Below are 16,398 nucleotides of genomic sequence, written 5' to 3' on the forward strand. Positions count from 1 at the left end.
GGAATTGACTTTTCGTAGTTAACTACCTTTACAAACCTTGTCAGTTTGCAACAGCACATCAAGAAAATATATGAAAATGCGATTTACTATATTTGAAATTTTTTTGTTTAAACAAACAATGCTTTTGAATGAATTTCTATAAAAAACAAGTAAGAGTGCTATAATCGGCTGTGACAAATCTTATATACCCTTCATCAAAGTATACTTTAAGATAAATATTGAAAATAATTATTGGTTAAAACAAAATTTTCTTTAAAAAAAATATTGGTGAAAAAATCAAGTTAGTCGCGGTTTTTTGTTTATATTCAGTTATTTGTGGTATAAAGTCGCAATTGAAAAATTACAAACGAAATAATAAACTTATAGTAAGAGCAAGTAAGAGTGCTTATCGGAAAAAAACTTTCGAAAAAAATTCAAAAAAGTTTTTTATTTTGCCAAAAAAAATCAAAAATTGTATATCTTGAGTTACAAAACATTTATTTTGATATACATATATCCCACTCCCACCCCACTATACGACTAAAACCCTCTTAAAGGAATGGACCTAAACTTTCTTTTGAGCGAAAAAGTTTTAAAAAAGGGCCTATTTTGGAAAAAAAAGTTAAGAAATGTCAAAAATTGTATGTTTTTAGTTACAAAATATTTATTTTGATAGATATCCCACTCGCATCCCACTAAGCGACTAAAAAGGTCTTCAAGGAAAAGACCTAAGCTTTCTTTTGAGGAAAAAAGGGCATCCCACTAATCGACCAAATAGGTCTTCAAGGAATATATCTAAGCTTTCTTTTAAGAAAAAAAAAACCCATTTTGAAAAAAAAGTCAAAAAAGTTTTTAATTTTGGAAAAAAAATATTAAAAATTTTTTTTTTTTAAATATTTTTTTGAAAGATTGAAGAAATAGCTATCTAAACTATTTGGGACACATTTTGCTAAGCACAATAGATAATAAGTTACATGGATGAGAAAAAACACATGTTTGGCCAAAATGTCAAATTTTGACCCCCTATAACTCAGTTCTTGACCGATCTTGTTGAAAAATTGTATCTGAATTACTATCCAATAGGTCTAACCTTGGTGCAAATTTCATTCCTTACTCATGCTGAATCGCAAATATATTATGAAGTTTGATTTCCGCTACTATTTTCAGAATATAGACTTTTCTAAGCTATTTTTTTAATTTTCAATACAATTTTACTTTTTACCTTAAAGCAACATCAACATCAGCAAACTACGTTGTCTTTGATACCTTTTTCACCTGAAGATGCTGCTGCCGCCGTTCAGCAACAGCAGCAGCAACAATTACAAACACTGCCAACATCTACGTCAGCTACCAGCACAGTGGCTGAATATCAATTGCAGCAACAACAACAGCACCAGCAACACACCCAACATCATGGCTTAGATCAAGAACTCAAACAGCATATACAACAACTACACCAGCAACAACAAACCAATGTACGTCTATTAAAGGCCGTTGCGGCAGCTGCTGCTAATCAACAGCAGCAGCAACAACAACTAACTACTAATCAGCAGCAAAATGTAACCAACAACAATAACAACAATAATTTTGTTTTCAATGTTGACGGTAGCGGTGGTGTGGGCACCACTGTCGCAGACAAGTCCTCCCAATCTTTACAGTTATTATTCCAATTACCACCTACGGCCCAACAGCAACAGCAGCAACAACAAGATGAGGTAGCTGCCACAGCTCAGCAACTGCAGCACTTGAAATTGCATCATCAAGAATTGCAAGATCAGCAAAAGCAACAGCAACTACAGTTAAAGTTGTTGCAGCAACAAGAGCAAGATTTGTCACAAACCACTGCTGAGAGCTTAATGCAACAGCAGCAGCAACAGCAACAAACCACCCTGGAACAAGTGGCACAAAATAATCTCTTATTGCAGCAACAGGCCGCCTTAGCCCAACAGGTACTCAATCAGCAGGTCTTAAAGCAAAAGCAACAGCAATTGTTACAGCAGCAACAATCAACACAGGTTTGTAAAAAAAACAAATACGAACAATTTAGAAAATACTTTTGGTAATACATATACATACATATTAATAAACGAAATGCAAAATCAATATTTTTCCTTTTAGGTTCAGGTTTCTACCCAGACTCAATCCTCTGTTGTTGTACCTCACCCAAATGCTGTGCAAGTTCAAACATCACGTGGTGTTAACAATCAATTCTGTCCTACTCTCTCAACCATGGCTGCTGCCGTTGATGTCGGCTTGGGCAGTGTTTGCGCCCTAACACCGCAACAGCAACAACAGCAACAACAGCAACAACAACAGCAGCAACAACATCAAATATCTCAAGAACAGCAAATGCTTGCAGCTGGCTATGCAGCCGGTGTTCTTGCAGTGACACAACATCAACAACTGCCAGTACCAGCACCATTGACAGCAGCCCTAAACCAAGTTGTTGCCAATGCTTCGTCTGTACTTCCACCCCAGGCATCAACCAGTTCTGGCAGTAGCAAAATGCCCGGGGGTATTGCCAAAAAGGTAATCGACAAGCAGTCACGCAAAGAACGCAATCGATATTCATTGTTACGTTCAGCTGCCGGTAGTCAAGGTAAGTCAAATTAAATACCATATCAAAAAAGGGAAAATTGCACTCTGATTTTTTTACACTTTTACACAACAAAAATATGAACAAAATTTCACAAAAAAATACAACTTTTTTTGAATTTTTTTTCATGTGTTTGTTTTTTAAAATGTTAAAAAATCAGAGTGTACATTTACATTTTTTTGAAATGAATACCCTCATTTCATTTATACCTTTGTATCAGAGACTGAAAGTAAGTGTTCCACTTATTTCTGATGTGATTAGTATTATTTAAAAAAGTTAATTTGTATTATATATCTTAGGGAATATTTGTTGTGATGCCATAATATTTGGTATATACGTTTTCGATGGACATACACAATTTAAAGTTCCAAAGTTACCAATAGGGTGCCCCGATAGACCAGTCGATAGTTGCGGGTTCGATTCCCGTCAGAGACTCTGGGTGTATCTACAGACAAGCAAAAAGCTTCGCAGTTTGTGTATCTTTTTTAAAAAAAAATACTTAAAACAACAATTGAGAATTGGATCATGAGATAATTGAATTGTATTTACATTTTTGTGTAATTTTTATAACCAGTAGTCCAATTTTAAAAAAAAACTAATTTTATTTTATATGAAATTAAACTACTAGTTAAAATTTTTGTTTTCATCAACCTTTGGTTAGATAACATAATACTTTATTTATGCATCATTATGGTTTTATTAAAAACAAGTAAGAGTGCTATATTCGGCTGTGCCGAATCTTATATACCCTTCACCAAATTATACTTCAAAATTTTAAATATTTTTAGGTAAACAAAATTTAATTTTTTTTAGTTGTTTTTTTTCATTTTTTGAAAAAAAATTTATTTTAAATTTTTTTTTTTAAATTTAATTTTTTTTTTTTTTTAAATTTAAAATTTTTTTTTTTTTAATTTTAAAAATTTTTTTTGGTTTTTAAAATTTTTTTTTTTTGAAAAAAAAAATTCGGGTTAAAAATGTTTTTCCCGATTTTGACCCATTGTAGGTCCAACTTGATATGGTCTTATATACGTCGTTGCAAATGTCTTTGAAATATCTATCATTAGATATCCATATTGTCTATATTAATGTCTTAGTAATCCAGATATAGGTCAAAAATTGGTCAAAAATCGAGGTTGTCCTGGTTTTTTCCTCATATCTCAGCCATTTGTGGACCGATTTTGCTGATTTTAAATAGCAAAATTCTCGAAAGCATGTCTGACAGAATTATTGAAGATTTGGATCCCGAAGATATCTGGGGTCTTCAGAAAACTGATTTCAACAGACAGACAGACAGACAGACGGACAGACAGACAGACAGACAGACAGACAGACGGACATGGCTTAATCGACTCCGCTATCTATAAGGATCCAGAATATATATACTTTATAGGGTCGGAAATGAAAAATGTAGAAATTACAAACGGAATGACAAACTTATATATACCCTTCTCACGAAGCTGAAGGGTATAAAAAAATAAAAGGTCAATAAATATGGAATTAGAAAATATTTGCCCTTCACATACAATTAACTTAGAGATCTCAAATGTGAGTGATGTATGGTACTAGTCATGTCCTCCAGAGCTATATTGATAATTGATATAAGGAATATTGAATGCTTTCCTAATTTACGGATCAGATACTTTCTTTTGTAAAGATTTTCTGCAGATCAAGACTAACTACGAATAGCGCTATTAGTTTTAGAAGCGATATTTCTGGTGCATTATTTCAGAAAACTCAAATGATCTATTTCCGCAATGATCTTCTATAGCTTTTTAAGCTGCTTCACAGTTAATGTTGTTAAAAAGTTATACACTATTGAATTTCTTATAAAAAATATTAACTAAACTTCGATTAAAGGCAAGCCAAAGCGAATTAAAAATTTTTGAGCCTTGTCGAAAATATTTAATTCCTTTGACCATGCTGTATCTCAGACATTTAAGATTCATAAATGGTCAGATATTATACGGTTATGCTTAATATATTTATTATGTAAAGCTAAAAATAAGAAGAATTTTATGCGATCTTAATATGTGGGCCAGTTATTTTCGATGTCTGATAGCAATTTTATTTAACAGTTTATTTTATATTTATATACTTATATTTTTAATAATGCCGCTTTAGCTAATGCTGCCGCACAACAGCAATATCAACAAACAGTTGCCGCAACTACTGCCTTAGACAAAACCATCGATGTAGATTCCGAAACCGATTCCAATCATGATACAGCCCTTACTCTTGCCTGTGCTGGTGGCCATGAGGAATTAGTCGAGTTACTTATAAATCGTGGAGCAAATATAGAGCATCGAGATAAAAAGGGCTTTACACCACTGATTCTAGCAGCGACAGCAGGCCATGAGAAAGTGGTAGATATTTTACTCAAGCATGGCGCTGATCTAGAGGCCCAGTCGGAACGGACTAAAGATACACCACTATCGTTGGCCTGTTCGGGTGGACGCTATGAAGTCGTAGAGCTGCTTTTAGGCATTGGAGCCAATAAGGAGCATCGCAATGTCTCCGATTACACACCATTGAGTTTGGCAGCGAGTGGTGGCTATGTGAACATCATAAAATTGTTGCTTAGTAATGGAGCTGAGATTAATTCACGTACGGGCAGTAAATTGGGCATATCTCCGTTAATGCTGGCCGCCATGAATGGGCATACGGCAGCGGTGAAATTATTGTTAGATCAGGGTTCGGATATTAATGCTCAGATTGAAACTAATCGTAATACTGCTTTGACATTGGCCTGTTTCCAGGGCAGGCATGAGGTGGTAAGTTTGTTGTTAGATCGTAAAGCCAATGTCGAACATCGTGCTAAGACTGGTTTAACGCCCCTCATGGAAGCCGCTTCGGGTGGTTATATAGAAGTTGGACGTGTTCTGCTGGACAAGGGGGCTGACGTTAATGCAGCGCCAGTGCCCACCTCAAGAGACACGGCCTTAACTATAGCCGCGGATAAGGGCCACTTAAAATTCGTCGAACTGCTGTTGGCTCGTGGAGCCGCAGTGGAGGTAAAGAATAAAAAGGGCAATTCCCCGCTATGGTTGGCTGCCCACGGTGGTCATCTGAGCGTGGTTGATATATTATACAATCACAATGCTGATATCGATTCACAAGATAACAGACGTGTCTCCTGTTTAATGGCCGCATTCCGCAAAGGCCATACAAAGACCGTCAGATGGATGGTTCAATATGTCACCCAGTTTCCTTCCGATCAGGAAATGAACCGTTTCATTAGCACTATAAGCGATAAAGAACTATCTGAGAAATGCTACGATTGCATGAAAATCATACGCGCTGCAAAGGAGGCACAAGCCGTGAAGGCCAACAAGAATGCTTCAATTCTATTGGAGGAATTGGATATGGAGAGAACTCGTGAAGAGAGCAGAAGGGCTGCTGCTGCTCGTCGCCGTGAACGCAAAAAGAAGAAGAAGATGGAAAAGAAAGAAGAGAAACGTCGACAAATGGAAGAAGCCACTGGTGGCTCGAGCATTCTGAAAGATGAAGATGATAAAGATTCCGACAAAGATGATGAATCCGATCACGAGGACAACAATGCCGCCGATGAAGATGATGACCAACAGAATCCTCAAAATTATCGTGAAGAAGGTGACTCTGGTATAGATCAAGGATCATGTTCCAGTACCGATATAAAGGCTTCGGGCGGAAATCTGCAGAACAATGACAAGTCTGTCGGTGTTGGGGGTAGTGTAGGAGGAAAAAACAAAAATAAAAAGAAGAATAAACAACAAAATACGCGTAATAGTAGTCCAGTTGTGGAAGAACCTCAAATAGTCCAACCTGCACCAGCTGCAAAGACACAGCAGCAGCCGCAGCAGCAACAACAACAAAATAATAAAAAGAAAGATGATAATAGCAACTCAAAAACTGTATCGAACAGCAACAAGAAAAATACCGCTGAACAAAATACTTTAGCTACGAAAACACAAAGTAATAACAACAATACAAATGTCAGCAATAAGAAATCGGAGCATCAACACAAGAAAGAGGAGGTTGTAAGTAGCAATAGCAACAACAATGCTTCATTGAATACTGGTTCTACATCAACCACAACGATTGGTAACAAAAAGAAAGAATCCAATAAACAAAAAGAAAAGGAAAACTTGGCACCCAAAGAATTAACAGCCGCAGGAACGGCTCAGCATCAACAACAACCAACACAATCAAATAGCCACAGTCATATTCACATTAATAAACAGCAACAACAAGCACATGTTCAACAACAGGCAACCAACAACAATAAATCGGAAACATCCTCCGCTGGAAATCGTAAATCCTTAATATTTTCTGCTTCCAAAATGGCTGAAGAAAATAATAAACGAGACATGGAATCTATTGCATCCACAACGTTGGGATCGACTTCTGCCAGCAATAAGACTCATCCAGCTACGTCAGCAGTCCCTAAAAGGGGAGAAGACGGCTGGAAAGAGGTGGTACGCAAAAGTTCAACCCAACAATCGACTACAACTGCAGCGTCTGGTTCTGCTTCCAGCAATTCCTCTTCAGCAACAGCGGCCAACAGCAAAGAGTCCATGTCCAGTACTTCAACAACCCTCTCTTCTTCGTCAAATTCTTCCTCGTCTACGACCATAACCGTACCTGGAGTATCGACAACTACCACCGTTACATCAACAATGCCCGAAATGACCTGCAAAAAGGTACAAGTACCAGTCAATGCCATCTCCCGTGTAATTGGACGTGCTGGTAGTAATATTAACGCCATACGAGCCACCACTGGAGCTCACATTGAAGTGGAGAAACAGGGGAAAAATCAATCGGAACGAAGCATAACCATCAAGGGTCTTACAGAAGCTACAAAACAGGCTCACATGTTGATTTTAGCTCTCATTAAGGACCCAGACGTGGACATATTACAAATGCTACCACGTATTAACACTACTATTAAAGCTTCAGTAGTGCCACCTGCTTCTACAACTCCGCCATCTTCCATCTCGACCATGCAAGTGGGAACTTGGGATAATAAGACAGCTATACACTCCACAAGCGGTGGTCAAAGCAGCAATATGTCTTCAGGATCATCAACAACATCGTCTGCCTCATCCACACCCGGCAGTAATTTGAACTCGAAGACAGCAGGAAACCTAAATTCCAAATCAAATGCAAAGTCACAAGGAGGAGGTATAGGTACAAATTCAAATAAATCTGCCATAGGTAGAACACAACCTTCTAAGCCGTTTTATGCCCAACAAACACTCACATCAAGCCGTGGCGCAGGCGTAGGTGTAGCCTCAAGTGTCAGCAATCAAATTAAACATAAAGATCTTAATAGTAAGGGCTTGAGTGGACCAGGATTCAGTCAGAAATCTGTTGGAGCACCAGGTAGTAAATCAGCTGTTACCAGTTTCGGAGGATCCGGAGTAAATAACCAAACATTTGCTGCCAAATTGTTAACAGGTGGAGCTGCTACTACATCTTTAACTGGCACCAATTTGTCTCCCACAAAGAAAACGGAACTAGGAGGCTTGCAGAGGTCGGGAATAACAGCTCCATACGGTCGTGGCAAACCTATGCCCAGTTCTACCATACCTTCCTTGGGAGGTGTAGGAGTTTTAGGGCAAAACAACAATACATTATCCGGTCCCATTGGCACATTCAATGTAGCCGAGGCTGCTGCTGCTGTTGCAGCTGCTAATGCTGCAGCTGCTCATGTAGCGTCATCGAATACTACGGCACGATCTGTGACCCCCATTGGGCCCCCAAATAAACAACGGGCTCCCACACCTACAACACTACAACAATCGGGAGGACATACCACCAACAACAATGCCACGTTACAAGCAACACAATCATTGCAACAGCAACAAAATTTGCACATCAATACTGGAAATATGGGTGACAATATCAATACATCTGGAAATTCAGCCTCATTGGCCACTCCTGGTAGTTTTGGAGCTCAGTTGGCTGCAAAGATAAGCAGTGAATATTCTCTCTTTAACGATTACCATCAGTCGCAATGGGGTACTGCAGATAATTCACAGATTTACGCTAATCCCAATGCTATGGTTAATGATAACTTGCCTCAGGCTGATGCTTCTAAGGCTCCGGGTTACAACCGCAATATATTGAGCTCTCCAGTAGGAAGTTCTAAGGCTTCTAATTCCAGCACACCACCGGGAAATGCAGCCACAAGCAATCTCAGTGTGGCCTCTCAGCAAACACTGACTATTTTGCCAGAAACTGGCGTAGCTCCCATAGGTTCTACAGCCTCTCAATCGGCTCGATCACCAGCTGGTATTTCGGTGGCCGGCAATGATTTGACTCCACCATCAGGAGGTAATGCCGGTCAGCCTGCACAGCAACAAGATTCTAGTGCTATATCGCCTAATGTTATTAAGCCACCTGGAGCCATAGGACAAACTGCTAGCGCAGCTGGTGCCTCATCACAGCAACAACCAGCAAATGCCGGAAACGTATCACAGCCACCTCCAAGTGGTTTGGCTATACAAAGACCCCAGACAAGCGGCCAACACAGAGCGAATGCTTCCAATAATTCGACTCAACAATCTCCACCATCGGCACAACCCAATGTGGCAGACAATTCTGGAAATACGTTGAATTTTGGTCCTATAGGGCCCTCAGTGAATCGTGGCAATAATCCAGCCGGGGCTATAGGAGAACAACCACGTTTCTACGATCCAACCAACCAAATGAATGTTGCTGTTCCCATGGGCTTCCAAATTGATCCCAACCTAATGCAACAGCAAGCCTACAATTCGGCCAACTCTAGACTCAATCCCAGAGCTTCGGTATTTGGCGGACAACAACAGCCAGGCAATAAATCACAAACACAATCATCACAAGCCATGGCTTCAGCCATGTATCACCAACAAAACCAACAGCAACAACCACCTACACAACAAAATCAACAAGGAAATGTCTTCAATGCCGCACCAGGAAAACCCCTAAATGCCGGCCAGAATTTGGCACCACAACGGCCACAATCTCAACCTCAGGCTGGTCAAACACAAAATCAACGTTGGTACGGCACCGACTATGCCACAGCCGGCGGTTATGTGCCACCTTCAACCCGGGACATATTGAATTTGGAAAATGGTTCTACTGGTGGCATGGGTGGTGCCGGTGCAAATTCGCCAGCTGCCATGTCACCCAGTCAGAGTGGCAATGTCAACAATCCTGCTGGTCTTCTACAAACACCCCCACAAATGCCAGGCCAACAATCGGCCGATGATATGCGCAAAATACCCAGACCTATTGGTACAGAACGGGCATCATGGAAGTATAACAACTATCCAGGCATGGCTAATATGGGCATGGGTGTGGGAGGTTTAGCTGGTGCCGTCGGTTTAGGTACCATGGATGATAATTTAGCAGCTATGTCCGCAGCTGCTGCTGGTATGCCAGGTGCTGGTATGCCAACAGGCCCGTTGCCACCATGGCTTTTAGGTAATGCCGATAAGCAAGCGGCCGCCGCTGCTGTACAACAGCAACAACAACAACAGCAGCAACATTCGAATTGGATGAAACAACAATATCGTTACTACAATCAGGGTGCAGCTGGTGCTGGTACTATAGGCGGTCTAACTGGAATCGGCGGTCCGGCCGATTACCATCATCAACAAGATCAATTTCATGTAAGTAAATTCATATAAAAACCATAAAAAACATTAATATTTAAAAAGTTACTAAAAACATTATTTGCTTTGTATCCCGAAATTGTATGATTTAGTTGAAAAACTAATATGTTATAAAGAAGTTATTAGTATGACAAAGAATTATTAGTACTGAAACAGAGCAAATTATGTTTTAAAAATTAAAAATGTGAAATACATAAGTTTTTAAATTAATTAATCTGATTATATTTTCTATTTTAACATTAGATGGCTTTGGATTATCATAACACTATGCCACCCCCAAATTTGAATCAGAACCAACCAATGAATTTAATACCCACATACACTACTTATCCACATTTCTTGGGTCACGTTGGTGGCAATGAAATGTCTCATATGCCTGAAAAGATCGAACTGTGGGATCATCATGATAAACATGTAAGTTATAAATATATATATATAAATGCTAGTTGACCCCCCCGGCTTCGCCCGGTATCTATTTACTAATGTTAGTTCTTCAAGTTTCTCCAATCCACATACACCTGCCTGATCTTATTTATTTGCAAATAAAATATCTAAATTTGTACTGCATACTTTAGGGGGCTTTTTTATTACAGTTGACTGGACTCAAAAAAATACCGAGTTTTACCCGGAATTTTTTATTTTCTTTCTTTACAAACCATCTCCTGAAAATTTCGAATCGAATAAAAAAAATCAGCCAAATCGCTCCAGCCGTTCTCACGTGATGCCATTACATAAATGGACCATTTCATTTTTATATATAATAGATATATATATATTTTACTTTTTAGTTTTGCATCTTAATTTAATGTTCCGTATACTCAGAGATTCGAATTAAATAAATTTAAGCGTATTAATTCAGATTTCTGTAATTCACTTCATAAAACCAAACCCAACATAACAAACTCTTTAGCTGAACAAAGGTTTCATTTGAATAAAATTCATTCATTGTTGAATTAATTCCTAATGAAATTCATTCAACCTTTGCATCGTTCAATTTTTAGTTAATTCAAATCTAATACATATTAAATTAAAATATTTTTCTTTATTCAAATGAATTAAAAAAATTACTACTTATGCCTTTTTGTAATAGATTTGAATTGATGAAAATTTTAAGCATCAATAATTTTTTTTAAGACATTTTGTTATGGATATGAATTAATTTTTAATGAATCTCTATAGAATTAAATCTCAAAAGAATGAATTCAATATGTTTGCATTACTAAGGTATTATGACTAGGAATGAATTCGTAAATAATTTTTTAATGGAATGGTTAAGAGAACAAATTTAAATAGATTTTGAATATAGAAATTTCTGAATTTTTAAGATTTTAAGAAATGATGGTGTAAAAAATGAATTGGATATAAATTTATTATATATTTTTCCCTATTTTACAGACTTGGACCAGCAATTGGACCAATTGATGATGCAAACGTAAAACCAGTCAGTGAATCTAGAAACAGTATGCAGCAACCAACTATAAATTAACAACAATCTTAAATGAAAAGCGTTGCTCATTTCAACATAACATCAGACACTGCAAAAACAACAACAACAATGAGCTAATTTAATAATAAAAACACACAATTATCTATCACTTTCTCTCTCTAAACTACATATAAAGTTTTTTGATTTTGAAAACAAAAATATTAAATACTTCAAAGAATAATATTTATAAAATATTATTAATATTACTCGTACTACTCTTCAATACAAGTTAAAAAAAAAATTATATATTTTTTTGGATTAAGCTTAAACATAAACAAAACAAAAATATTTGAAATGAATTAAAAATAAAGTTATAATACAAGAGATCAATTGCAAAAAGTAAAAATGAATGAATGAAAATGGTTGAATTAAAACGAGCTGGAATTTAATTTATCATTATTCTTTGTTGAAAACCTTAAATATTATTTTAATACATTCTTTTTTGAGTTTATTTTCTCTCTAAACATTATACGCTTGAAGCCTTGAATAATTTACATTTTGTTTTGGGATTTTTATTTTTTGTATGTAAAACAGAAACACTGGAAAAAGCTGTTTTTTGAGAAATATTTGCATAATAATAAACAAAAAAAACTTTACTTCTTATATTGTTATATTTAACAAAATGCATTAAATGAAAAGTAAAAAATGAAACATAAATACACTTGAAAAAATCTTTGATTGAAAAATAAAAAAAAACAAAAATAAGTAAAACTCATATTATATGGAAAATTTACATAAATACATACATTGTTAGTCTGTAAGCAGCTACAAACATAAAAAACAAAATGTTTTTGAAATATATATTATATAATAGCTATTACTTACTACTACTACTACACACTTTGAAATATTTAATAAATATATACATATATAAAAAAAGCATGAAATATAAATAAAAAACAAAATCATTATAAAAAAAATCGTAAAAATCAACAAACATTTATTGAACAAACAACTAGAATGATGACTTTATTAGGGGTGGTTTTATTATTTTTTCGGGAGTTGTAATTAAAGTTGAGTATTGTATGATTTCCAAATGGCAAGTTTTGGCCCTGGGTTATTAGTCGCAACTTCGATTCGATAGAAATACTTATGCTGACGAGTGTCCTCCTTCAGAACCCTATTTTCTATTGAATTTTCAAATAGATATTTACTATTTTGAACAAAATTTTTAAATTTTATATAGAAATTCCTATAATTTATTGAGGTTTTTTTTCATTCCAAGAGTTCGGAGTACAAATTTCACACTAAACATCAGACTTACACAAAATTTCAAAAATCCAAAATTAAATTTTTCCAAAACAATTTTTTCCGTTTTAAAAAAATTATTTTGCAAAAGTTACCATTTTAAAAGAAGTACATACTTTACATTTTCAAAAAAAAAGGAATACAATTTTAAAAGCGTATATATTTATTTGTAAAAAGTCTTTTTAACAATAGTTTTTCAGAAAATACCTAATACAATTTTTCAAATTTAATTTTAAAATTTTCGAATTGTTCCTTAAAAATTTTCCAAAAAGAAATTTCTTAAAAAAGTTAAAAATAATAATTTTTGAAAATATTAAAAAAAATTTACAATGGTTCAATAAATAAATAAAAACCTTCAAAAAGTAAATTTAAAACAATGGAAAAAAGTACCTTTTAAAAAAATTTTATTTAGACAAATAATTTTGGAAAAATTTCGTTTTTTGAAAAAGTAAATTTTCAAAAAAAGAGTAATATAAAAACTTAATTGTTTAAATGTCTTTAAAGAAAGTACTATTTTGAAGAATAGTTTTTCAGAAAAGAAATTTCTGCCTGAAATCTAAGAACCTGATAAATGTTTAACTGCCTGTTCCACGATGTAGAAAGAACAATGAGTCGAAAACATTTGTATGAAAAACACTCAGTTTTTAAAATTCTTTCGATAGTTTCATACAAATTTTTGTTCGAATCATTTTTTTTCGACATCGTGAAACGCAGTAAAAATACGCTCTGGGGTTTGCTAATGCGTAAATCGTAAAATGTTATACATTTCGTTCGGAATGTTTTCATTCTGCAATTCATGAAAATTCGAACACTTTCATTTTCGAATCTTACATTTTATTAGATACTGTTAGACATAAATAATAAATACTTTAAACTTAAGTTGTGAGCATGTATTAATAAAAACAAGTACATATTTTAAAACAACAACACCAGGTGGGAAATATTTTCGAAATTGTGTCTTCAGCATCAAAATCAACGAAACAATTTAAAAATAATTCAGAAACTCCTGAAAAAGTTAAAAATTTAATTGAAGTTCTTAATTTTTTTAGTGAATTTTATAGAGATTATCTTTTCCAATAGAGATTATCTTTTAGAGATTATCTTTTCCAATCCAGTTCACAATAACAAATTGGTGTTTTTTTCATTGATCTAGATTAAAAAAATTACATTTTCTCCTAACTCTTTAAAAATAAAGAAACCACACCCTAAATAACAAATATTAAACAACTTAATTTATATTTTTTTTCTCATAATTTTTTAATATATCTTTTTGTTTTATTTAAAGCTTCATTATAAACAGACAAAACTGGATTTACCACAACCAAATGAAAAGAAAACGCCAGCCTTATCAGGAAATATGCGTATTTATTGATGATCCAAATAAAAAATATGACTAAAATATAAAAAAAACCCCAAAAAGAAATTTAAAAAATAAAAACTAGGGTTTTTTGTTTGTTTTTCAAAAAACAATTCAATGAAATATTAAATTTAAAGAAAACTCTGCTTAACTTAAACAAAAGTAAACATAAGCATAATATAATAACTATTTATAAAACGAACACACATTAAAAACTAAAAACAATTATATTTGGCATTAAATTAAACAAAAAATAAAAAAAAAAATGCACCGTTTTGAACTAAAAATGATATATATTAACAGAAAAAAAAATCTTAAACTTATTAGTATATTAAAAATTAAAAAAACAAAAATTAACTAACGCTTGCTTTACAAAAAACCTCTATTAAATAAAAAAAATCGTTTATTATTTGTAAAAGTTTATATAAAAAACAAAATTAATATAACATAAAAATCCAAACCACAACCCCTGTCCTTTAAAAGGTTTTTTTAGTAATTGTTTAAACAAAACATAATTTGTTGAAAAACAAAAATAATTTTTAAAACTTTGCATGTAGGTCTTAGAAGAAATATTAACATGGCTTTTTAGATTATTTTCTTCATTCAAAAACTTTATTTTTTAATATTTTTAAATTCTTTTAACACTTATATTTAAAACATTTAAAAACACAACACACATTTATTACTATATATATTATTACAAATACAATTATTATTATTAAACAAACATTTAAAGAAATAATGCAAGTAAAAAAATACAACTTCATTATTATAATTATTATTGCATACAAATAATATTAATTATATAAACAAAAAGCAAAAAAAATAAACTGAAAACACAACCTTACTTATAAATATTACAACAACAACACGAAGATATAAGCAAAAAATATTTAAAATATACTTTATTGAAATACTAAACAAAAACCAATTGATTTTTTTCTTATTTAATTTTTAATAATTTTTCACAAATCACAAGTTATAAGACATTTTGAAATCTAAAAAAAATAAACTCCAAATCTTTAAGACGAGTAAGTATCTATGTATGCTGCAAAACTCCTTTGTTCTTTGTTATAGATTTGTGAAATAATTTCTATGTTGATTTAATTTGCATGCAGTAAAGCAGTCGGTTTGTTTTCGACCCTTGAAGTTTTTAATCATTCGAAACAGTACCCTAGGATAAAAGGTCAAAAAGATGGCGGCATGCTCTCTGTTCATTTGAGTAGCCTGAGCTCATAATTAATTAATAGGAGCTAGTTGGCTGAAATTTTCCACAAATTCTTAAGGAAGATAACGATGGGCTATATCGGTCCTTGATTTCACCGAGCCCTCATACAAATGTCCCCTGGAATACTGTTTGAGCAGTCATAAATATGTTGATTATGTGGAAATCTTGGGCCAAATTACCGCATTCGTGATCGAATCAGCTATTGTATCGAAAAATAATTTCGATATCGAAATTATGATAAAATGTACTAAATTTCTTACTCGATATCGAATACCATAATCTCAAAAAGGAAAATTACGATAAATTTTACTCGATGCCGAATGCGGTAATTTGGCCCCTGATAAAATTTTGCACAAATTAGTTCTAAGTAATCTGAAGTTATACTGTAAATGTTATGACGAAAATCATGCAACCTTTATGCCTAGTCCTCTCAGAAAATAACGTGATAAAATTTGACATGAAACAAGTTTTATAAATCTTTCTAACTACTTTTGTGAGGATCGGTCCATAATTGAACCTACCCCCCTATAACCGCTATTTCGGAAAAATATTTTATTGACACATATTGAAGGTGGGTATTCAATATTCGGCTCAGCCAAAGATAACACTCTTACTTGCTCTTATTGAATTAAATTTTCTATAGGTTAATGGGCCACTTCGATGTAGGCTTAATTCCTTCCATAAATCCATTCCCAACATCTAATTATTTAGTTTCATTCAAAGGAATTCAATCATCATTTAATTAATTCATAACAGAATTCCTTTAATCTTTGTATTATTAAATTTTTATTTTTTTTAATACAAATTGTATTAAAATATGTATTTGTTCTTCATTCAGGTTTGTTAGTGCGAACTGCATGCATAACA

General features: G+C 33.9%; 1 protein-coding gene across 7 annotated transcripts in view; it reads left to right on the forward strand.

Annotated features, from left to right (window-relative positions):
* The window catches only part of mask (multiple ankyrin repeats single KH domain), a 39,733-nt gene extending 27,098 nt beyond the window's left edge, over positions 1-12,635 (forward strand). For all 7 annotated transcript variants that reach the window (XM_065515418.1, XM_065515425.1, XM_065515420.1 and 4 more), the window contains 5 exons: positions 1,209-1,994; positions 2,098-2,578; positions 4,697-10,209; positions 10,456-10,626; positions 11,608-12,635. In XM_065515418.1, the coding sequence (XP_065371490.1) occupies positions 1,209-1,994; positions 2,098-2,578; positions 4,697-10,209; positions 10,456-10,626; positions 11,608-11,634 (6,978 nt within the window). In that variant the 3' untranslated portion in view covers positions 11,635-12,635. The remainder of the gene's footprint in view (positions 1-1,208; positions 1,995-2,097; positions 2,579-4,696; positions 10,210-10,455; positions 10,627-11,607) is intronic.
* The last annotated feature ends 3,763 nt before the right edge of the window (positions 12,636-16,398 follow it).

Source organism: Calliphora vicina, chromosome 1, assembly GCF_958450345.1.
Source record: "Calliphora vicina chromosome 1, idCalVici1.1, whole genome shotgun sequence".
Classification (NCBI taxonomy): Eukaryota; Metazoa; Arthropoda; class Insecta; order Diptera; family Calliphoridae; genus Calliphora; species Calliphora vicina.